General features: G+C 38.5%; 1 protein-coding gene across 2 annotated transcripts in view; it reads right to left on the reverse strand.

The window, feature by feature from the left end:
- Positions 1-6,670: 6,670 nt before the first annotated feature.
- UBE2N (ubiquitin conjugating enzyme E2 N) overlaps positions 6,671-25,194 on the reverse strand; it is a 35,385-nt gene continuing 16,861 nt past the window's right edge. The window contains exons 1-4 of one of the 2 annotated variants that reach the window (XM_032874219.1): positions 9,898-9,930; positions 8,360-8,606; positions 8,040-8,180; positions 6,671-7,393 (exon numbers count right to left, since the gene is read on the reverse strand). In XM_032874219.1, the coding sequence (XP_032730110.1) occupies positions 7,353-7,393; positions 8,040-8,180; positions 8,360-8,606; positions 9,898-9,915 (447 nt within the window). In that variant the 5' untranslated portion in view covers positions 9,916-9,930 and the 3' untranslated portion in view covers positions 6,671-7,352. Of the gene's footprint in view, positions 7,394-8,039; positions 8,181-8,359; positions 8,607-9,897; positions 9,931-25,194 lie in introns of those variants that run through there. The other variant, XM_032874218.1, reaches the window with a different exon arrangement.

Raw genomic sequence — 25,194 nt, forward strand, 5'->3', positions numbered from 1 at the left:
ACTTCACAGAGTGTTGGGACTCATTCTGCTTTCTGTGGTGTAGATGGATAAAATTGGGCAGCTAAATTTTTCAGTCCCATGTGCCTCCTAAATAAAAGAAGTAACTAGGTTATAAGTTGATGTGCAGACATAAAGTAGCAAACTGTCCTGAATATTTGTTGTTGGGGGGTTGTGTGTGTGTGTTTTTTAATAAACAGGTGAAATTTTCCAACCAGGCATGTGCCATTCAACTTTGTCAAACAGTTGTATAAAGGAGCAAAACGGGGGGGGGGGGGGGAATGATTGTTGTATACACTCTAAATTGCTTTGCATGGTCTCAGAGATAATTGGTGTAAGAATCTTGACTTTTTTTTATATTTGGAAACCAAATAAAAATGGAAATAATTTTTTTTTAACCATAACTGAACATCGAGTGGAAAATGTGTCTGGCATTCCACAGTAAATATTTACTTTGCTCCCATGGGTGGCCATACACATCATTTCATAGTATATTTATACACTTTCATTCATGATCCCTTACTAAGTGGGATTTTAACACAGGGTTAAAAGGGATTGTCCACCAGTAAAGTGTTTCCATTACTCTCCGAAATGGACATTTTTGTTAAGATGCCAGCCTCATGGTGGCCCACTATGGCTATCTTATTTCTGTTATTCAGTGGGTTTTGTTAATTTTAATAATTTCCATGAGCTTTTCTATTCTGTAATTACATACTTTGCTGTTAACATGTTGCAGATAACTATATACTGCCATCACTTTTTATTACAGCTCTGTTTTTTAAAAGGGTAGCTGGCTAAGTTACCTTCCCCACCAAAATACAATTTCTATTTCCCCAAAATACTGCCTACTAAAGACCAACTTAAGAATTCTCACATAAAAGTTCCATTCGAATCTCATCTGGCTTTTGACTGTTAGTAAGTTGGAGGAAAAACAAAAGCCTGTCATTTCCCATATTTGTCTTTACACTGGAATATAAGAATTCCTGTAGGTCCCCTTAAACTGAACTTTGTAGACAAAATGACAAGACTAAACACAATAAAGTTTATTGTTTCTAGTAAACTGGGTTGTAGCAGGAATGTCATGTAGTTGATTTGTGCCTCAAAGTTTCAGGCTAACACTTGTTTCCTATATTCCTACCGTTTACATTGTTGATCATAACACAGAGTAGGTTTCTGCCCTCAAGACGGTTAGAGTCTAAGAGCATCTGTGTGACTGAGTTGGTTAAGCATGACTTCAGCTCAGATTGTGCTCTCAGGGCCCCGGGATTTCAAGGTGTTGAACAACAACTTCTTTGACAGACAACAGGGAGAGGGAACACAGGTGCAGGGGAGAGAGGGAGAAGCAGGCTTCATGCTGAGCAGGGCTTAATCCCAGGATCCAAAGCAGACCCTTACTAGCCACCCAGAACCATTTTTTTTTTTTAAATAGACTTAATTAACATCTCCAGTCTTCAAAAGCAAGATTTTATATGGAGCTGTAGAATAATCAGGTTGAAAAGTGATCTTGTCTCTGGTACTATCCCCCCCCCCGCCCCTTTTTTAATCTTCCTGACCAGGGCCAATGGCTGAATTCTAAGTCAAGTGAGAAGGCCCTAAAGGCCTCTCTTGGCATTGCATTATAGCAAAGACCCAAATTTATCCAAAGGCTTATTAGTTCTTTTTGCCAGAAGCCAGTCTTAAATAACTCTGCTTTGTCATGATTGAAACTACTTATGATCCCCAAAGTTACTCTTGACAGTATGTGGAAATATTAACTACCTGCACATCACATTTCCTGGTTCTTAATAAACACCAGTGACAGTATTGTAACTCCCACTGTTGCTCTCAATTTTTAATCAAATTCATTCCTTAAAAGAATACTTTGACCATTAATGTGTATCAAGAACCTTAAAAACCCATCTTTTGATCAAATTACACTGGGAATTCCAAACCCTCTCCAGGGATGTGGATAAAGATTTATGTACCAAGATTAGGCAGGCAACTAAAGGGGTATGGTCAACTAATAACCTATCCATGTAAAGGAATATTATGCAGACACAAATGACATTCATGTCAGGTAAGGATTTCTGCATGTAAATCAGTATAGCCTTTTGGAGAATACTACTTAGCAAAATTTTACAGCTCCACTTCTAGGAATCTAGTAAACTGAAATACTTAGACAAACTGCACAATAAAAATATGGTTAAAGATGTATAATGCAGACTTCATAAAATGGCATCAATTTAAATGTAACAGGGATTATGATAAATGGATATTACATGGATAACAAAGAAATGCAATGCCCCAAGGTAAACTTTCAGTAACATTTTAAAAAAGCATTACCTGCTAAGTCACTTTTTAAAAAGGAACCTGTATGGATTTCTTTAAAACCTGTATAATTTAAAAATTTAAAATAAATACTCCCAAGAAATGTTCAATGTGAAGATGTTCAGTAATCTTGCATGAAAAAACTGAGCTTGATAAATGCTCCATCTCTGCATACTATCAAGATATATATATATCAACAGCAAAGGGGGAAAGGAAACCTACACCATCTTTGTTACTGGAGTAACAGTCATGTATCACTTTTTTTAAGGAGGAGGGGGGAGGAGAGACATTTGTCCCAATACAAGAGCAGTGAATAATCAACCACAGCCAAGGAGGCTGCAGGCTAAACCTTAGCCCCCACCTGTCTTTGCACTGCTGACAAACTTAACACTTTAAGTGGTTGAAAATACTTTGTGGCCCGTGAAAATTAAAGTTTTATCATAGCAGAGCACCTCCAACCATTTAAAATTGTCTATGGATGCGTTCTCACCAACAAGGACAGAGGCGAGTAACCGAACCACAGACAACTGAGCCCCAAATATTTTATTGTAGGAGAAAAAAAAACAAAACCGTGTAAGATTTTTGCCCTATTCATTCCCTTGGCTACTCACAGTCCTAATGCTCCCTACCAAAACCAACCACCCAGTTCAAATCTAGTGCAACCAACCTACCTTATCTAAAATGCTTTTGACAAGTCTTTCAACTTACTAGATTATACTGAAATTTAATTGGGATTTACTAATCTAAATCATAGAACTATTTCAAAAGAGTCATGGTGGGTGAGAATGGATTAGAGTATGTAAAAAGGAAGCCTGCTAGGTACTCTCTACAAAGGTAGTGAGGTTATCAGTCTTTGTAAGACCTGTTTTGTCCCACAAATAACATGATTAGAGAAAAATCGTAAAAGTTCCTTAATGAGCAACACAAAATGTACTTTTAAATGATCAGATTTCAATTGTGACTCTGCTAGGAGACACAATAAGCAAGGCTGAAAAATACTCTGGCAATTATTCTGCATCTACAACCAAGTCAGAAACTGAAACAATTACATCAAGTCAGTAGAGGCTTGGCTGTGTACCAAGTCTACATTCACACAACTGAAATGCCACACCAACAGGCACAGATGAAATGAGACCAACTGAAAGACCGTCCAGATGTAACTGGGGAGAAAAAGGAGTACTGGAACTCTTCATGTGTAGTTCCATACTCAATAGGAAAAACTGTGGCCCAAATCCTAGTTTTGCAGCCAATGGGAACTTACCCAATTTGTAACAAAGCTGTAGCAAAGCTAACCCTTGGAACAAATCCTCCCAATTTCCAACATCAATGAGAAATGGAAATTAACACAGGGGCATAGAGTTAAGGAAACAAAGTATCACCAGGCTGAGTGGAAGATTACAGATTTTTATTCTTTATATTTCTTTCAAGTTATACATTCAACATGTTTTGCTTTTGTGATCATTAAATCATTTAAAAAATAAACCCGATATAATTCCTTAAACTAAGCAGCATGCTAAATAGCTAAATGAAATGTTATCCCCCAGCCCAAAAATACATTATTCCAATGAGATACTACATTTTTCTTAAATCGACTGATAAATTAGCTGCCATGAATAATGGCATTTAATTACTTGTTTTTTGGCCAGCTTTCCCAGATAAGGTTACCTTTTTAAAACCTTTGCAACTAACAAAATGTGATAGGACTAGAATAGCTTAAAAAAAAAAAAACAAAAAAAAAAAACCCTGAATTGTCAAATAGAAAAATAAAGACAATTTCTATCATTCTTATGACACCAACAGTTCCATCTCGCTAATGTTGTGTTTATGGTGTCTTGCAGGATACTTAGATTTCTTCCGTACCCTCTCTGAACAGTGCTAAACCACAGCACCTGTGGCTTGTTCAAGTACCAGTTTGCATTTAAGCTTATTTTTAAATGCTTCTGAGATTTTGTATTTAAGTATATTCTTGGTCTAAAGCAGGGTTTAAGTTCTATACCTGCAGAACCAAGATTTTATTAGGCATGACCAAGAATAACTAGTGTGTAAAAAAATCAAAACAAAGTAAACTGCAACAGAACAGAGAAATCAAATAAAGCTCCAGTCAATGCCTCTGGATTTCAGAAAAGCTCCTAATAGGGGCAGAATAGATTTTTCAAGAAGCCACTTACATACTCAAATTCTTTTCCTCTCCCCCAGGGCTTTGTACATGGTATTCCTCCAGCTTGGAGGTGTTCATCTGGCTGGAACTCAGAAGAGCAGCCCTTTCCAAGTATTCCTTCCCTTCTCCATACAGAGCGGCAACTGCAGTTTGTCTGTGCCCCTCCCCCATCAGAAGGTCCGCAGGAAAAGCCACATGCCAATCTCATTCACTTAATCATCCACAAGTGGCACAGTGCTGCGTACATAAAATACTTCCGTCGGATTCACTGTTCCCTTAAGTTTAGGAGTTAAAAATCAAAGGCTATAGGGAGAGGACTACATAAAGGAGCAAGCAGGCTGGAAGGTCCGGGACTCACAGCCCACTGCGGAGTCTCTTAAGGAGGAGAGAGGGACGCGCGGCTCCGGAGGCAGCTACTCCACTCCTCCCAGAAGGTGCTCTGCACAAACGCAGAGCGTGGCTGCAGTTGCCTGATCTTCATATCATTCATGTTGCCAGATTTGGAGTGTTTTTTTTTCATGTGAATTTCCTGATTTTTAAAAATGCTGGCACTGAATTCAAAATGTTTTAACCAACCACACACTGTGCGGGGCCAAGGAAAAGAGGCCCAAAAGCCAGAGGTGGCTGACAAATTTTTGCAGTCTACCTGGCCTCTCCCAGAGCCCCTTTTAATCCTAAACAAGTTCAATCAAAAGACTGACTCCTTTCATTCCACTGGCTGAGAAAGAGTCTTAATGAAACAATGGGGTCTCTTAACAAATTACAAAGGAAAAAAACAATGCCATGAAATCGGGAATTCATATATTTGAAACAAAAACAGTGTATTTTTCCATTTTAGTACTTCCAGAACTCAAATCAGTAGACATGAGTCCCATTCTAGACATATTCTTGTGGTACAATGGATTTAAATCTGGAATTTTAGAACTTACAAATCACTATGTGACACTAGCTACCATCATGAGTAGTGCCACCTACACTAAATAGAGCTCACTACTTGAGTGTTCATTTTGGCCCCAGAATGTGATTCTGTTTCCTTAGTTGTAAAACACCCTCTACAGCACAAGAATTGTTATAAATGTCAACTGCTCTTCAAGAGCTTTAAATTTACAACATCAAGGTTATGAACAATTTTATTCTGAATTAAACTAACATTTGTTTCCAAGCAATGCATTTATTTGGAAGGATACCAGTTACCAGTCATCAAAAACTTTCATATGTTGAAAATGTAATTTTAATAGATAATTCTTCATCTTACATAGGAGCACAATAAAATACACCACATTCTGAAGAAACTCCAGAAGTTATGAGAATCAAGAGTGGGGGAAATTCAGACGGGCTACAATATCCATTACCTTAAATTGCAAGAGACAAAGGTTCCAACCCAGGGGGTGAGGGGGGTGTGGGGAGGGGGTTAACATTTATATACTTGGGACTGGCTACACTGATGACTTACAAAGAACAAGGATAGGGAATCTGATACGGAGAAGGGTGGGAAAGAACAGTTTTTTGAGGGGAGGAACTCTGTCAATGCAGAAAAAAATTACTGAATATCAAACAATAGGAGCTCCCAAAGCAAATACTGAAGGATGAAAGAATCATTAACTGAGGATCTGATACTCAAAGGAAGAAACCTTTCAGATGACACTTAGGCAAGCTGGTTGCTTGAGATCTGCTCATCAGGTCTATAAGGAAGACTCATAAATGCTTTAGCAACCCCAAACGATTATCAGATTGGTGTTTCCTAATAGCACACACCAGTGGTTACACGTGGTTTCCAGACAAGAACTAAGAAAAGGGTCATATCCCAAATGCCAGATACAAACAAATGTGGCACAACATGTGAGTCCTACACAAAGTCAGTCACAATGCTGCTTTGCTGTGACTCTCCTGTACATGGCAAGACACCAATGATCATCTACCTAATCAGACAACACCAACACATTTATTCAGATTTCTAGGAGATAAGAAAAAAAAAAAATACCGATGCTTTATGCATGCTCAGGGCCAACTTATAAATACTCCATTCAGTGGTATCTTAACACAAGTTTGCATCAGTGAAAAGAAACTGGCAAAATCCACCTTTTGCCAGATAACTTGTCAGATGGTAAAGACCAAAAGAGAATGTTCCATCAGTTTTAATTTTTAAATACGATTGTCACATTGGGAAAATGAAATAAACACAGTAAAATAAACTGTACAAAGGCAAAGTAGAATAACAAAAAATATTTTACTAAAACATAAGATTTACAGAAGTTTCCAGACAAGCCATACAAAATGGTCACAAGCTTTTTCTTGAAGGAAGGATTCTACACTTGACAGCAAAGTCACAATGTTATTAGTGAGGGCTGTGATGTTTGTTTAATGTTCCCATTTTGGTTCAAACAATCAAGCTTGTCCATCTACAGTGTCTAAATAAAGTTAGACTTGGCTAGAGAGCATATTCTAAAGAACTGGTTAGCTGCTTTTAACCAATACAATTAGATCACCATAAAAAGGGGGAAAGGAGCCCATAAAATTAAAATAAAACTACCTCTCCCCCTCAAAAAAGTAATAAAGAAAAACACCCACACCCCTGCAGCTAACCCTGACAACTACCTTCATTCACAGTGCTTAACCATGATGGGGGAAATGAATAAAAGCAGAGAAGGGCCGCTGCTTTTATACGTTTCACAACAATCCAGATGGTACTTCTAGCCTCTGCTCATGCTTTACAACAGTGAATCAGGACAAGACATAGATTTGCTAATGTGCATTTAATCACCAAAGGACTGAAGATGTCTGGGTTTTATTCTGTAATGTTTCTAAGACTGTGTCCATTAAATGCAAACAAAAAAGGAAGAAGTCTTGGCAGAACAGGATAAGTGATGCACACTTGATGATCAGATCGATTTTAAATATTATTCATGGCATATAGCCTAGTCCATGCTCTAGCTGTAGACAAAAACAAACGTGCAATTATTATTTTACTTAGTTCAATAGGTTACTTTCCAAACTCTATAAACATAAAGCAGTATTATGTTGAATGCATGCTATTTTCTATCATCTGGATCAGAGAGAAAGACTGTGTGTATATCTAATTACCAAAACACTACAATGGAATCCAGAAATTCTACAAAATTCAGCAGGATGAAAAGAGTTGTCTCCTTTTGTCTCCTTCATTTCTAGATATGCTCTCCACTAATTTTGTTAAAATCTGTAACAGGAAGAAGCTTACTGATTTTCAAACTCCCTAGCTATAAACTGGCATAGTTTTACTGATCAGATGAATTACAAAAGCAGCTCAAAAGGGTTGAAAAGTTTTCTAGTATCTTCATGTACTGCTAGGTGAATGGTACACAAGGAGTATTTGATAAACCAATTATAGGCTGTCTTTACATTTGGGGATCATGCAGCAGGCCCTAAGACAGAGTTTAAACATCTGCTGTTGAGAAGTGTTTACATAGTACAAACAGGATATGACTTATTCCTCTTAATGTACCTTTTCCTTTTTGTTAAGACTCGAAAAGAAGTTTTTATAACAGTAGTATATATTGTTTGAAAAAGTGGGGTGGTGTGAAGGAGGGTGGGTATTAAATACCTGTTTCTATGGCTTGGGCCTCGTTGGTCTTCCACTGCTCTGCTACATCGTTTGCTAACGGATCATCCGGATTGGGAGCACTTAACAAAGCCTGGATCGATAGCAGAACTGTGCGGATCTGCAGTGCTGGGGACCACTTATCTATGAAGGCAACAGGCCCAGAATGATCAAGCATGAAACAAAAGCCCCAGAACTACTGCATTGCATTCCCACAGACCTTTGTGGTCTTTATATAAGGCAATGTTCAGATTCTCAATATAAAACGCTTAAGAGAAAAAGGAGAAATCTTAATAGCATATATTAATAAAGGTAACACTTACCTTTCAAAATATCTAAACATATTCTTCCCAACTTGTCTACATTAGGATGATAAATTTTGGTCATGAAACGTACTTTAGGGGCTGCCATCGGGTATTCTTCTGGTAGGAATAGTTCAAGCTTAAAAGTCCCTCCCTCAAAGGGGGAATCCTGAGGGCCAGCAATGACCACATGAAAATAACGGGCGTTGCTCTCATCTGGTTCTGCTTTAATGCCAGGAACTGGTTCTGCCAGCAAACGCTGGGTTTCCTACAACAGAAAAACATGACACATTTATGAAACAAATGTCACTTTGCTAAACACCAAATTAAAAATTAAGAAGTCCAACTCTTGTGGGGCACCTGGGTGGCTCAGTGGGTTAAAGCCTCTGCCTTTGGCTCAGGTCAAGATCCCAGAGTCCTGGGATCGAGCCCGCATCGGGCTTTCTGCGAGGCAGGGAGCCTGCTTCCTCCTCTCTCTCTGCCTGCCTCTCTGCCTACTTGTGATCTCTGTCAAATAAAATAAATAATATCTTTACAAAGAAAAAAAAGAAGAAGAAGAAGAAGAAGTTCGTCTCTTGTGACTGGACACAACAGAATTTCTTCACTCTCTCGAAGGGTATGTATTTATTTTTTTAAACTTGAAGTTCAAAGAAAACACTATTTAAATAATCTCAATCACCTGAATGCAACTGCAAGTGACTAGTAATGACATACACTGCAGCTGCAAGTGTCTGAGCATATGCTGATAATAAAAATTAGGATAATGAAACTGATTTTATACTAAGGAGAGAAGTGAGGAGAGGGGAGTGGAAAAGAGAGGAGGCAAGAGAGAAGAGAAAAAAGAAAACAACACTGGGATTATCACACAGGTAAAGGCCACTTACACTGTTTAAACTCTACCAAAACCTTTAAAAAGTAAAATTAGGGGCGCCTGACTGGCTCAGTCAGTACATGATCTCTTGGTCTTGCTGTTGTGAGTTCCAGCTCCACGCTGGGTGTAGGGATTACTTAAAAATAAAATCTCCTAGGGAGCGCCTGGGTGGCTCAGTGGATTAAAGCCTCTGCCTTGGGCGCAGGTCATGATCCCAGGGTCCTGGGATCCAGCACGGCATCTCTACTCAGCAGGGAGCCTGCTTCCTCCAATCTCCCTGTCAGCCTGCCTACTTGTGATCTCTGCCTGTCAAATAAATAAATAAAAATCTTTTTTAAAAAAACTAATAAAAAATAATAAAATCTCTTAATTTTTTTAAAAGTAAAATGAGTTCTAAAACTCACTGAAAAATCTTTCCTCTAAAAAACAGAAGGGAATGTAGGAGGGCCAAGTGCCTAGGCACCTAGACAGGGCTAGAGAAATATATACAACCTTGACACTGAACCCTTATGCTGCTCCCCAACAATCATTAGTTCTCTTTCCCATCTTTCTCCCTCTCTCCTAAATATCTAGAACACTCTTCTCTCTTCAAACCTCCAGTATCTCTATCCTCACCCTCATTTTTGGCTGATAACTCTGAGGTCTATTTCACAAGAAAACAGATACTTCCTCAAGTTTGCACACCCACCTTCAACTGTGTGCCCATATGCTCTGCCTGTCCTCTTGTCACTGTGGATAAAATGACCGTCACTCTTGGCTAAGACTGACCTCTCCTCTAAAGCATTAAATCTTCTCTCCTTTCCACCTATTCCAAGGACATTGCTGTCGGATCGCTTTCTTCTCCTGAACCAGCAGTTCCCCCTCCTCATTGGCTCTTTCCCCAAACTGTACAAACTTGCTGTAATTTCTCGCAGTAAGAGGAGAAAATAACCTTGACCTCACTCTCCCACCACCTCCTCACCAGCTAATGCACCACTGCTTTGCTGCTTTTTCAAAGTTATCTATATCTGATTGTTTCCAATTTTTCTCCTCCCCTCCTATCTTGAACACAACTCTCCAATCAGGGTCTAGCCACTAACATGCCTATTGAGGTCACCAGTGATTCCCACACAGTTAAATTCAAATAGCCAATGCTTAATCTTCATCTTATTTGACCTAAATGTAACATCTTACCCTGCTGGTCTGCCCTCCTCCTTGCCAAACATCACCCAGCTTCCTACAGCCGAGCTCTCCTGATTCTCTTCCTACTCGTCTAGCTGCAACCTCCTTGCTGGTTCCTTCCCTGACTCCCCAACACGAAGTGCACCAGGGCTCTGTCCTAAGGCTTCTTTACACACTTCTATAGTGATCCCATGTTGTCCAATGAATCTAAATACTAAATACACCCTGTATACGATGTCTCCCTAAACTCATATTCAGCACAGATCTCTCCCCTGGATTACGCCTCTTCTATCCATAACAATTTGTTCAACAGCTCCTCTTGTGTGTCTTTTTTTTTTAATTTTATTTATTTATTTGACAGAGAGAGAGAGAGATCACAAGTAGGCAGAGAGGCAGGCAGAGAGAAGGGGAAGCAGGCTCACTGCTGAGCAGAGAGCCCGATGTGGGGCTCGATCCCAGAACCCTGAGATCATGACCTGAGCCGAAGGCAGAGGTTTAACCCACTGAGCCACCCAGGCACCCTCCTCTTGTGTGTCTTAATGAGCATCCCAACTTAGCATGACTTTCCCCACCTTCAATATGCTCTTCCCGCAAAGCCATCTTCACTTTAGTTAACCATCAATCCATCCTTCCAACTGATCAAATCTTTCCCTTTATCTCCACCATATCTAAACTGATCGGCATATTTTGTTCGCTTGAATTTCCAAATCTACTGGACTGCTTCTTACTGCCCCGCAGCTACACTTCTGATCCAAGCCACCATCAGCTCTCGGCTGGTACACTGTAATAGCCAAGCTTTGTTCTTCCTGCTTCTGACCTTGTTCCCCACTCACTCCTGGGTCTGTTGATGGACCTTTGGAAGTCCTTACAATGACCCCCCAAGAAGAGGTTTTATATGATCCCCTTACTCTGGGTACTCTTAACTCATCTTCAGCTATGTTTCCCCTAATACTCTTACCTGGCGCTTTGCCCCAGCAAGATTAGCGGCTTTGTAATTTTCCAACCTGCTGAACATACTCCTCCCTCAAAAGCTTTGCCCTTGCTTTTTTTTCCCCTGAAATTTCTACCTGGTTTGCTACCTGACAGCTCCTAAGATCTTCATTCAAATGTGTTTTCTCGGGTAAGGCCTCCATAATTGAAACTGCAAAAGCCCGGTCCACCTAATCCCAAACCCTCCCTATCCCTGTTGCCCTAATGTTATCTCCAGGGCTCTACTAACACATTACATATCTCACTTATTTTGTTCAGAATGGACGTGCCATAAAAGGAGATTTGTGCCTGTTTTATTTACTGCTATATCCTCAGCATTTGGAACAGTGCCCAGCACCACAGATGTTCAATAAATACTCGCTGAATTATGAATCTATTTGATGTTACAAAGAACAAAGAATAAACTATCAGAACTGCATCTTCAACATTAAAGCAGTGTTATTCAAAGCAGGATATACACATCACAGGAGGATAACAAAAGGATCCATTCACTCATGGGAAAAAATAACCTAACTTTTATTTATAAACATACTTTTTTAGCCAAAAATAGTTAACACTCAATAAAAGAAACTGGTAATTCCATGTGTAATTTTATATGTTAGTAATATACATTCAACATTTTGAATAGGCATGTGCAGTTGAAGTTTTAGAACACTGCTATATCTGAAGTTTTAGATATGAAAAACAATGAGAATACTGTATTTACGCCACCTTCACTTATGAAAAATCCTACACCTTACACCATTTCATTCTACAGCCTACAGGCTACATACTTAAAGAGATTTCCCTGTCTTATACTGAAATAATCATAAGATGCAGATAAAAAATTAAACCCTTTTCCAAACTGTGTTAAACCCACAGCCATTTAAAGCAATGCCTTTAGTACTTTAATTAACTAGAGACTGGTGTTTTTTTGCTTTGTTTTAATCATAGCAGTGCAAGGGAAATGAGAAACTGAAATGCTGTGAACTACTTTTAGCAAAATGTTCTTTGGATTCAAAGTAAAACATTTTTACTGCATAAAAAAATCTCAGAGGGGCACCTGGGTGGCTCAGTTAAGTGTTTGCCTTCAGCTCTAGCCCTGCACTGGGCTCCCTGCTCAGTGGGGAGTCTGCTTCTCTCTCCCTCTCTGCCCCTCCACGCCCCAGCTTGTGCATGCTGTCTCGCACTTACGCTCTCTCTTCCTCTCTCAAGTAAATAAACAAATCTTTAAAAAAAAAAAAAAAGGCAAACCTCAACAGGCAATAATGAAGCCTCCCACTGTAGGAAGTCCACCAACATGGAATTAGAACAAAAGAGGCAGGTCTTCATTTTTAGCAAAAAAATTAAAATAAAATAAAATAAAGATACTAAGGACCTACAGTAAGAATAAAGAAATGAGAAAAAAGCTAGATGGTAAAATTCCTTGAATTCTGACCTCTCCTCACCTCGACCCTCCTTTTGTTTTGCCCCAGGTCTTCCTATTTTTAGAAATCCAGAAGTTGGAAGATTGGGGGAAAAAAGAAAAGGCTGGGGTCTAAGGGCCCCCAAATCCCACTCCCTGGTTACACAAAGTAGTAGCAGCTCTATTCTAGGCTATAAAAAGCAGCCAGAAGGGCCTCCAAGATCAAAATAGCCTCAAAATCACACTCAGAACACATTGTCAGAGTCATCATTCCTTCCTCATCCTCAGTTCCTCCTCAAAATAAGACTCTTTCTAAAGAATGTACATATTAAACATACCACATGGCCTGATCAATTATAAAAATTAATCAGAACACATTCTAGCATAAGCCTTTACGTATGGAAAACATTTTGAAACAGTTTTTATACGCTCTCAAGTTCTCATGGATTTTGATATAATGAAGAGATGCATAATTATTTGACTACATGGCAGTGATTTCCCAAACAAACCCACAGCATAAATTATGGGAGGAAAAAAGAATAAAATCCAAACCAAATGGAACAAGTCTCACGCACAGAACTTAGAGTCCATTTTTTTCCCGAAAAAGGCAAAAGTGGGTAGGAAATAAAATCCTTCCTGCTAGTACTCACACATGGCTAACTATGAAACACATTCTAGTTTTATATTATTCTTTGGTAAAAGGACAATGAAGTACAGTATGATTTCTTCAAGTCTAGAAGTAACGGGTTCAAATTCCTTCTGCATTGCTTACGTAACTATTACTTTTGAGCAAATAATCTGCACTGCTCTGAGTCTCAGCTGACTTACCTATATCATAATTAAGATTACCTCTCATGCAGAGTTGCTATGAAGATCAAAAGAGGAATATTGCAGAAAGACTTAACAAATGAGATCACATAGGAAGATCATAGCCATATACAACCAACTCAAAAAGAATTAAGAACAAAGCACAGTAACAAATCTTAAGATTTATTAAACAACGGTATTTTTTTTTTTTTAAGATTTTATTTATTGGGGCCTCCGGGTGGCTCAGTGGGTTAAAGCCTCCGCCTTCAGCTCAGGTCATGATCTCAGGGTCCTGGGATAGAGCCCCACATCGGGACTCTCTGCTCAGCAGGGAGCCTGCTTCCCCTTCTAAATCTTTGTGGGGGGGTGGTGAGAGAGAGATCGCAAGTAGGCAGAGAGGCAGGCAGAGGGTGTGTGTGTGGGGGGGAAGCAGGCTCCCTGCTGAGCAGAAAGCCTGATGCAGTGCTTGATCCCAAGACCCTGAGATCATGACCTGAGCCGAGGGCAGAGGCTTATTAACCCACTGAGCCACCCAGGTGCCCCCAGGATTTGTTTTTAAAGAAAACAGAATAACCATTAGTTGCATTATAATCCTACTTGCTTGAAAACAATCCTCTGACCCAATCCCAGGCAGAACTAAATTTAGGCCATACAGAACAAAAAGTATTATAGACTATTTAGGGAATTAGTTACTAAAAAACAGAAAAGGAAGTACATAAAAATAGAGTATGAATTTAAGTGACAGGAAGACTAAGTCTCAAGGAAACTATCTCGTCTTACAGAGTGAGTGTAATAGTTCATGCTATAAATACCTTAAAAAGGAATTAAGTAACATCAAATTGATCTGGTCATCAATAGATCTATTGGGACTTGAAGAGCAAATTTCAGGATTATACCACAGTAAACTGCAACACTTGACAGTCTGTCAACTAAATTCCATTAACTAGGTCTTGTCCCTCTGTAAAGTTCAATAACAACTTGTGCTCACTATCAAGAACTGTTAATTAAGGTCGTCTTATACATCTTTTTAAGGCAGTGAATGAAGTATATACAGTAAAATTTTAGATAATAAACAGTATTCTTAGAAAAAAAGTGGCAGGGATGCCTGGTGGTTCAGTCAATTAAGTGTATTGATTTTGGTTCAGGTCATGATCTCAGGGTCCTAATATCTAGCTCCAGGTCCAGCTTTACGCTCAGCAGGGACTCGGCTTGAGATTCCGTTCTCCCCTTTGCCCCTCCCCGCCAAAGAAAGGAAGGAAGAACGAGGAAGGAGGGAGGGAAAAAGTGGCAATTTGCATATGAGAAAAGTTGATCCATTTAATAACTTGCTATATACACCTCCAACTTTCTAATACTTTACATTACATTATATACACATATACATGATTATACTACACACATTATATACTTTAATAACTTTCTATATACACCTCCAACTATATACTACCTATATATATATATATATATATACACACACATATATGTATGTATATATATACACTACCTGTATCTGTATACTACCTCCAACATATACCTACAGCCATTAGGTTTTTTTCCTATTTAGAATATCCTCTGGTGGCACCTGGGTGGCACAGGCAGCTAAGCACCCGACTTTTGGTTTCAGCTCAGATCATGATCTCAGGTCCTGATATTAAGCCCTGCTCCGCACTCAGCACAGAGTCTGCTTAAGACTCATTTTCCCTCTCCCTTTGCCCCTTACCATGCCCTCTCTCACTCTCTAAAATTAAAAAAGAATTATTCTCTGAAACACAAGATGTTTACTAATGTATTACTAATAATGTCAATTGTGGATCTTTAGATCATCTCACCCAAGAGTCATCTGACTACACTCGGTAACACCATCAATTTTGTTATCACTACTAGTCTTATCAAACTGAGAGGTGCCTCAGTGATGTCTGCTCTGTGTACTCCAGTCTCTTTAACCACATCTACAAGCAATTTAAAAATATTACCAAGCAGGGGCTCCTTTTCTGGGATTACTGATAAAGCAAAAGCCTATTTTTCAATTGTAAACTACTTCAAGGGCATCTACAATTTCGCCATCTAAGATAAGTGGGAATTAAAAAAAACAAAAACAAAAACATTACCAACATTTTGAGTGTCATGTCCCTAACATTTTATCCATGAGCCATGTCGTTTTTACTACACAATTTTGGTCTGTGAACACAATAATTTTAGGAACGCATAGATCTCATTATAGTAGAACTGACTGTATTTATTCTGGCTGGGATTAGAAACAGAGCCAAAATTGTGCTCAATTTCCCTACTGCACCACTTCCTTACAAATCATTAGGGTGAGCTAGAGGTGCATACAGCATGATAAAAATGGTTGATGAATGCTTTCTCTACAGCAGTGCTGCCCAACAGATATACAAGCTGCAAATATAATACTAAATTTTCCACTAACCACATTAAAAAGTAAAAAGCAGTTAAAATTAGTATTTTATTTAACAGTATATTCAAACAGTATCATTTCAACATGTAATCAACATAAAAGTTATTAATATAATCTTTTTTCATACAAAGTCTTCAAAATCCAGTAATTTATACTTATATACTTACAACACATATCAATTCAAACTAGTCACACTGCAACTGCTCAATAGCCACATGGGGCTAGCAGCTACCATACAGGACAGTGAAACACAAGACAATACTGTTATAATGTTACTTACACATTACCAATATAATTTATTTTAAATAGTGAGTAAAAACTGGTAGAGAAACTTTAAAGTATCACTTTTTTCCCCTCAAAAGTTCTATGCAACAGTAATGTCAGAACATCTGAATCACTAGTATTAGGAATGTGGCTGTTAATGTTTGGTACAGTCACAAGCCTGTGCTCGAAAATAATGACTCGTAGCCATTTCAAAAAAACATAGCATGGACAAAAATTAACTGAAACAAGGCAACTACATTAAAAAATAAGGGTTAATCCCTCAGAGATCATTTTAATTTTTACAGTCCACACTACCCCCTAGTGGATAAAAGACATAACTTACTCATTTGAACCCCTTTTCCTCCTCCAATAGCGGATAAACTATTTTACTCTAATTCACTAAGTTTTTAAAAAATGTTTACCCTAAAGTCAGAGGAGACTAACAATTCTCAAGGCACACCCTCCACCTTCCATTTTCCCCTCTACTCCCACACACATAAACCTCCCATTTTCCTTCACTGAAAAGAAGGAAAAATGGAAGAAGCCCTTTCAAAGGCTCTAGGCACCAAGGACTAAATCTTAAGATCTTAGACCAAGGTATCCCTGTGATGAAAAGCTTTATTTCTAGTGGACCGATAAGAGGTAAGAAAGTACAGCTGACCCATGAACAACATACAAGTTAGGGGAACCAACCCCCCGCACAGTTGAAAATCCACATATAAATACTGACCCCCCTCCCCAGAGACTTAACTACTAAGAGTCTACTGTTGACCAAACACCTTACCTGTAAGTCAATTAATACATATTGTATGTATGTATTATACACTGTATTCTTATAATACAGTAAGCTAGAGAAAAGACCATGTTAAGAAAATGAGGGGCAACTGGGTAGCTCAGTCAGTTAAGCATCTGCCTTCAGCTCAGGGTCATGATCTCCCCATCCTGGGACAGAGCCCCGTGTCTGGCTCCCTGCTCAGCAGGGAGTCTGCTTCTCCCTCTCCCTCTGCCCCTGCTTGCACATGCTCTCTCTCTCTCAAATAAATAAATAAAAATATTTTTTAAAAAAGAATCACAAGGAAGAGAAAATGTATTTAATAGTTCTATACTGCATTTTTTAAAAGATTTTATTTATTTATCTGACAGAGAGCTCGTAAGTAGGCAGAGAGGCGGGCAGAGAGAGAGGAGGAAGCAGGCTCCCTGCTGAGCAGAGAGCCCCATGCGGGGCTCCATCCCAGGACCCTGAGATCATGACTTGAGCCAAGGGCAGGCACTTAACTGACTGAGCCACCCAGGCGCCCCAGTTCTGCACTGCATTTATCAGAACTAAAAAATCCACGTACAAGTGGACTCACATATAAACAGACCAGTGAGCACAGTTCAAACCCATGTTCTTCAAGGGTCAGCTGTACTCTGTATTCCACTTTGGAGTAATATCCAAGAGATGGAATGGAATAACCTGGTCTAGAACTCTCTAGTTTTTTCTCTCAAACCAAGACCAAATCAGTACTTCCGTTAAGTTCAGTGAAAGGAAAAGAGACTTGGAAGTCAGGGAAGGACTTCTGAAAAGCTAAGTATCTTCAACTGACTTGTTTCTCAGGTCTGAATTAGTCGGGAGTTGCCTGGACCTTACCACCACCCCTCTCACTACAGCTGGGACAATAATTATTTGAAGATGAGAACTCCGACTAGCAAATGGTGGTGGTGAAGTGCTAAAAACATGCTTGCTCAGTGAATGAATAAATGCATGTGTGCTTAGGCACCACACAGAGCTGATATGAAGAATTACTACACTTAACTGTTAGTAGAGGGTAACTTCCACCCCAGGAATGGCATTTACAATTATTCCAATCACTGGCAACAGACAAAAATCTGAAAATCCTACTAGCAAAGTGTGCCTCCAACAGGGAAAACCATTAGGCTGAATTCCTTGTCTACCAACCCCAAATTCTTTTGTTCCACTGCAGTCTGTCTCTTTTCCTGCCCCCACTAAAGGCAGGGACTCTATGCGATTATTAAGCACTACACCCAGATGGGCAGAGAAGCAATAAAAAAAATCAAGTAACAATAACTGTGCCAAACAGTGATTTAAGTGTTCTACATGTATTATTAACTCAATCATCATACCCATTTTACAAATGAGGGAAATGAGAAACTAAAACTAACCACTTATATTATAACCAAAGTTATAGCAAGTGGCAGAGCCAAGACTGAAATCCAGGTAACTGGATTCTACTCAGTCTGGCTTCAGAGCCTGATTTCTTAATCTCAGTGACCTACAGAAAGACAATTAACAATATGAACAGTAAATCTCAAATGTTTGTCAGGACAGTAAATAGCACAGAAGTTAAGGAAGTGCTCCTTTCAGTCCTTCATAATCATGAAAAAGTGCTTCATCGAAGAGGTAAATTAATTTAAGCCATAATGTCACTTTTTTTCTTTTTTTCCTTTGGGATTGGCAACTGAAGAAGTATACAGTCTTAGTAACATAAATGAAGTAGAAAAAACTCTGCTTTATTTAATGGAAAAATCGGTATATGTCATTTTGACCTGGAATTATCCATTATATGGTAAGCCACTTTGCCTATCTCTGTTATTACATGAAACCACTATGCTCTAAAATGTTGTGACTCTGAAATACGAATTTACTAACAAATGTTTATTTTGTACATGGCATTGTGGTACCAACTAATTCAAAGGAAGAATTTTTTTAAAAAGTCCCTTTGTCCTTCAAGAATTTCACTGTTAGTATAAAATATATTTATAAAAGTCAGTTTTTGAAAGATGCATTTTCAAATACGGCATGTCAAGGTCTTAGAGAAGGCGATTAGGGATACTAACTACAAGAACAACAGGACTACACTGGGAGCACATTATGTTCTTGCTTATTTCTAAAGACATTTCAAAAGTTTTCTGGGAAGATAACTTTACATCTCCATCTTTTTGTTTTTTGAAAGATTTCTAAATACTGGCATCACTCATGAAAGTTAACATCTCCATTTTTTCTTAGTTTCTGATTTGATGGATAATATAAACACTTCGTTGCCTGGACTTTCTTTAGCACCAGCTCAAAAATTTAATATATGCCTTTACTGATCTAAATAATGTAACAGTCCTTTGGTCTTAATGAATTCTGTGTCTTAGGAATGATGTCTTGGAACTCTGAATGAAGAGAGACTATCTAGCTTAGTAACACTTCACTGAGATTGCTGCTGTAATAAGGTCCTTAAAGGCACCATTAGCAAACCCATCAAAAAGCATTTTTTAAAAACCTGAATGCTTCAGATTCTGGGAAGAAGTATATAACTTAGTAGGTGAGGGAGGAAAGGTCTTCTGTATTCATCCTGAATGAAAATAGGCAATTTTTTAAATGCCTGTTTCTTTATAGTGAAAACTAAAATTATGATTGATGCCTTAGCAAAAACCAGTAAACTTGTACTTTTAAAAAAATTCAGCATTTAAGTTAGAAATCATCTAGACTGTGGGTTTCTTTCTTAAAATTTCAAGTGGTTGAAGTTGATAATTCATTTCAAGGCCTTTACGTGTTAATTTCAGCCATTCATCTACACATTTGTCTACAATAAAACAATAGTAAAATTCCACCATTCATTCATACCTTCCCTTCCTTAGTATAATGCTGGAATTGGGAGCTTAAGAATGTGAAAGTTTGAAGTAACTGTTGTTTGAAAACAGAAAAAGTTATCCATAGTCACATAGGATTATGTCGGTGGCATAAGAAAAATTAGGTTCATAATGGGTGTTCATCATTCCTTTAGACCACCTGACAGGCTGAACAGCCTTGTTGGGGAATAATACCCCCAACCTTTATAGATCCCCACCTCCCTCAACAGAAGCTTTAGTCTTGAGAAATTTCCTAACTCTCTCCTAAGCATGTGTGAGATTTAGGTTCAGTCAAAACCTGTGCATCAAAGGTAAAATACAACAGAAGGATCCATTCTGGAGATAATAGCAGTAGTTACCTCTACTACAGAAGAGGTTCTAGTGCGGAATTCTGTACTTGGCATTAGCAGTCGAACTGCAGAGTACGAGGCACACAATGCCAGCAGTAAAGTCTCCACCATGTTGTGATTCTGAGCCTTGTTTCCTGAATGCCTCTTTCTTTGGCACCCCTGAAGATTATGTGAGATGCCTGTAACTCAATAATACTATTTCTACTTAAACTAGCCAAAGTTGAACTCCATTGCTTGCTAAAAATACAAAGCTTAACCTAGATAGAAAAGAAAGTGAAGAAAAGGAAAGAGTTAATAGACCTGGGGTTGGGGAGATGAAAAGGTTGAGAAGCAAAGTATCTCTTTGGGATTAAATGAGATCAAAGGAGAGCAGGCTAACCTCTCTGTCAAAGAACTATCTACTTTAACTGCCTTTAAAGAGGGAGCAAATTTCACACTGAAAGAGCTAACTTCTAACTAAACAGTCTGGTATACCTCCTAGGGAAAAAACCTGGAGCTAAGACATCTCTATTTAATCCCAATCTTAACTGTACCAATTTGTTATACAATCACACAAATTCACTTAACCTCCCCAACTTCTAAAATTTAGTCCCTCCAACATTTCAAAAGATTCCCTCTAACACTAAAACTAAGTATTTTAACATTGAAATGGGTTAAATCTTACTGTTTTATGCTCCCTTCTGCTAAAATGTCCCCTTTTATAATACTCTTATTTTTTTAAAGATTTATTGTATTTGAGAAAAAGCAGGGGGGAGAGGAAGAGGGGGAAGAGAGTCCCAAGCAGGCTGTGCTTAGCGCAGAGCTCGAGACACAGGGCTCAATCTCAAGACCCTGAGATCACGACGTGAGCTAAAACCAAGAGCAGGGTGCTTAACCAGGTGCACCACCTAGGCACCCCTATAATACTCTTTAACACTGTTATTACTGCTCACTGTTTCGCCCTATTGAGGGAAGAGGTATTATGGACTGTATCCCCAGCATCCATGCCAATACTTAATATCTAAAGAAATTTGTTGCTAATGGTACCTGCTTTTATCCCCCAATTCTTTCCCACCTGCTCATTAACGAAAAATACAATGTTGACTTAAATAGCTATACTCACTTAAATAGCTATACTCCTAATAAACAAAATCTGGTTAACATCTTAGTATGTTTATATTTATTCCGATAAAGACAAAAGCCCTTTTTAAAAACAGTTTAATATTTTTACATTTTTTTCAATTACTGTGTCAGTCTACCCCACTTCCCTGGTTGTTTTACACGTAAATTAATCAATATTCCTCGCACAACTATGTGGCATAAATAGGCACTTTTACTGGTCTCCAAGCTAGTGGCTTCTCTGGTACAACTACCATGCATTACTTATCCAATCCTTGATCACTAGTTACTTCAGGTTTCAAATGTGGTAATCAAAACAAAATTTAAGCGCTAAATGCCTGTGGTCTTCACTAATAAGAAAGGCCTTTGCTTATATTAACAGACAAGACAGAAGCAGAGCAGATTAAATTTTCAGTGAGGGAAACAAAAACAAGTTACAGTTAAACCAGATTTGCATTCTCAATCCATTTGTGCCACTGACATAATTCTGTCCAAAATCCAAACCACAAGAAGAAAAAATACTGCACACTAAACACTGAGACAAACTAGGAAACAATCAGATATTAGGGATCCTGTGTCCCCCCAAATAAGCACCCTTTAACAAGGCTGCCATACTGCACCACTCCAAGAAAGGCCCATTCACATCACAGTCTATATGAATGGCACCCCCTGAAGTTGTACAGCCCAAGATCCCAAATACTTTGGATTCAAGAATAAAACTTCAGTTTAGCAGCAATACAAATCAACTTCATTACTGTTTAACTCATGGAAAACTTATTATATGGTAATTCTAATAAAATCAAAATGAGAATTTCAATAAAATCAGATTACTGACCCCAAACATCCCATTTTCCTACCCACTGTTGGTAAATGGGCATCCACTATGCTTAAAAAAAAAAAAAAAAACTATCCCCCATTACAGATGGTTATGTTTAAGGTTATCCATTTTGTGGGACTAATGCATAAATGATGAACGCAAGTACACTTACACTGAGAAGGAATTCATTTTTTCCAGATTTACAGTGAAGCCGCATCTTTGCAAAATCAGAAAACAGTAATAACATTATAAGGCTCACTGTATTATGGTAAGCTCTCTTCTCTGCACTACAACCCTCCCAACCACCTTAGAACTAGATTAGTGTATTAAACAGATGAAGTAGAGGTCAAGTGGGCTGTACAAGCTAGTACTTGGCACAGCTGCAAGTCGAGCCCAGAAAGCCAACCCCCCACATTCTGTGCTCCTGCCACACAGAACTCACACAAGCTCCACATACCCAAAATCTTTTTGCTCTTCAGAATTAGGAAGTAGATCTAAGACATTTAAGATACTAAACATTATTTTGCCCACAAAGCAGCATTTCTACCATTTTGAGAAGTTGATTGTCACTTAAGAGGTAAGCAACTGAGTAAATGCAACTGGCTAAGAGTATTATTGGGCGGTAGGGGTGCACCTTCTGCAGAAAGCTATCTACCCCCTACAGTCTAACTCCCCAGGCTACACTAGTCCCTATAGGTCAGGGTCCAGGTGTAGTGTCTGCAGCCTCAATACTGAGCACCACAGACTGTCACATTCCATACGTGCTTGAATGAACAGACCTAACTACTACGGAAAGAAAAATACAGAAAGGGTAAAGGAGGATTCAAGAACTTCCAAAAATGGTAGGCTCAAGGTTTTAAGGAGCCAGATAGTGGCCATAAATGGCAAGAATATCGGGAAAAAAAAAAGAATTTTTTTTTAAAGTTTAAAACCCAACATGAACTATTTCATACTTCTGCTCAAAAGCTTTACCCTTGCTATTCTCCTTACAAGTTATGCACTTAAAGGACCAAATGCTAAGCACCAGAATATCAAGCTTAAGTTTCTTTTGCCCCTTTACTAGCTTTGATAATCTAATAATCATTTTTCTCAAGTTTAATAATGATCATTTGCGAAACAAGATGGGATTGGGAGGGAGACAAACCATAAGTGACTCTTAATCTCACAAAACAAACTGAGGGTTGATGGAGGGAGGGGGGTTGGGGGGGGTGGGGTTATGGACATTGGGGAGGGTATGTGCTATGGTGAGTGTTGTGAAATGTGTAAACCTGGCGATTCACAGACCTGTACCCCTGTGGATAAAAATATATTATATGTTTAAAAAAATAATAATTAAAAAAAATAATGATCATTTGCTAATAAGAACTGGCTGACATATTAAAAATTCAGTCTTCTACTTCAAGGTTTTTGGAAGAATTTGAAATTAATCTCATTTTCTTGAGTACTTTCGAGATTTTTAATATTTTACACATTATCAGTCCGGTTTGAAAGTTAAATTTTTTTTTAAGATTTTATTTATTTGAGAGAGTAGAAAATAGAGAAAGAGAGCACAAACTGGAGGGGAAGCAGAGGCAGAGGGAGATGCGGACTCCCCAGCCAAGCAGGGAGCCCCCACGTGGGACTTGGACCCAGGGCCCTGAGATCATGACCTGAGCCAAAGACAGATGCTTAACTGACTGAGCTACCCAGGTGCCCCGAAAGTTAAATAATCTTAAGAGATCCATCTGGATGGAGTATATAGCTCAGTAGATATTTTATTTTTCTGTAATTTTAGATGATTATTTTATCCTGTGCCACTGAGCCAGACCAAGAAATGACCCATACAACTGAGATTTTAATATAACTGAAATAAGCACAAATTTACATACTGAGGCTGACATATGAGAGAGCATCTGTGTACAATAGTACTGGGTCAAATTCAGCCTCTTCATGTGGGACAGCCAGAGTCTCTGCAACAACATAATATAAATGCTGGACTTAGGGCCTGCTAGCAGTATGAACTAATATGATATGATGTAAAACTCTAACTAAACAAAAATAATAAAATTTCAAAAAAAGATTATAAAAGCTTACAAAATTATAAAATAACAGATGTAAATGATCCAACTTAGTGGTTTCCTTGAGGAAAATGACTAGATGGTTGAGAGGTGGGAGACACTTCAGCTGAATAACTTTTTGCTGAATTTTGTAACATGTCCAAGTACCACTTACCCAAAAATGCAAGAAAAAAATGTTTTTAAATAAAATCACCCACGGAAACAGAATAAGTATTGTGAAAGTAACCCTATTTTGAAAGTGACAATGTCTCACTTTCAAGACAACCCTTAAAACTCAGAAAAGACAAAGACTAAAAAAAAAAAATAATGCTATTTACTGTTATGGAGAAAACTGGCTCTCATAATCATGGTTGGTGGGATTACAAGTTAACCCACCCCTTAAAATTTCATGTCTTTGAATTTATCCCAAGAAAAAACTGTGAATATGTTCAAAAGTACAGCTCCAGAAATAATGATCACACCAAAGCCTAAGAGAAAAAGATGTTGTAAAGGTAATGTGTAACAGTACAAAAAAACACCCTTCTACATAAGTGAAAACACACACTTCAAAACAGTATAAACAGTGCTGGGATGGAATATTCCAAATCTTAACAAGATGGTGGTTTCATAGTTATTGTCAAAATGTAAATGATACACTTAAAATGGCTGCATTACTTGTATGTAGATTACACCTTAAAAGAATTTATTTAAAAGAGGGGGGAAAAAGCCTAGTGTGTGTCTTGAGCTTACCGAGGGCAGGAAGTGGGTCTTAATTTGTGTAGACAAGACCCCCATTCACCTGAGCTTATGACCATTAGCTGCTATACTCTTAACTCTCCAATAAACATCCGTAAACTTGCAAAATGCTTGCAACTACATAGTGGACTCTTTATGGAAACTGCTTAAAGGGCTGAACTGTGTGTTTGGGTTAAAAGCATATACAATCCCAGAACCACAGACAAAAGAAAACCTCAAGGGGCGCCTGGGTGGCTCAGTGGGTTAAAGCCTCTGCCTTCGGCTCAGGTCATGATATCAGGGTCCTGG

This window comes from Lontra canadensis, unplaced genomic scaffold, assembly GCF_010015895.1.
Source record: "Lontra canadensis isolate GAN:19392208 unplaced genomic scaffold, GSC_riverotter_1.0 scaffold52, whole genome shotgun sequence".
Taxonomy (NCBI): Eukaryota; Metazoa; Chordata; class Mammalia; order Carnivora; family Mustelidae; genus Lontra; species Lontra canadensis.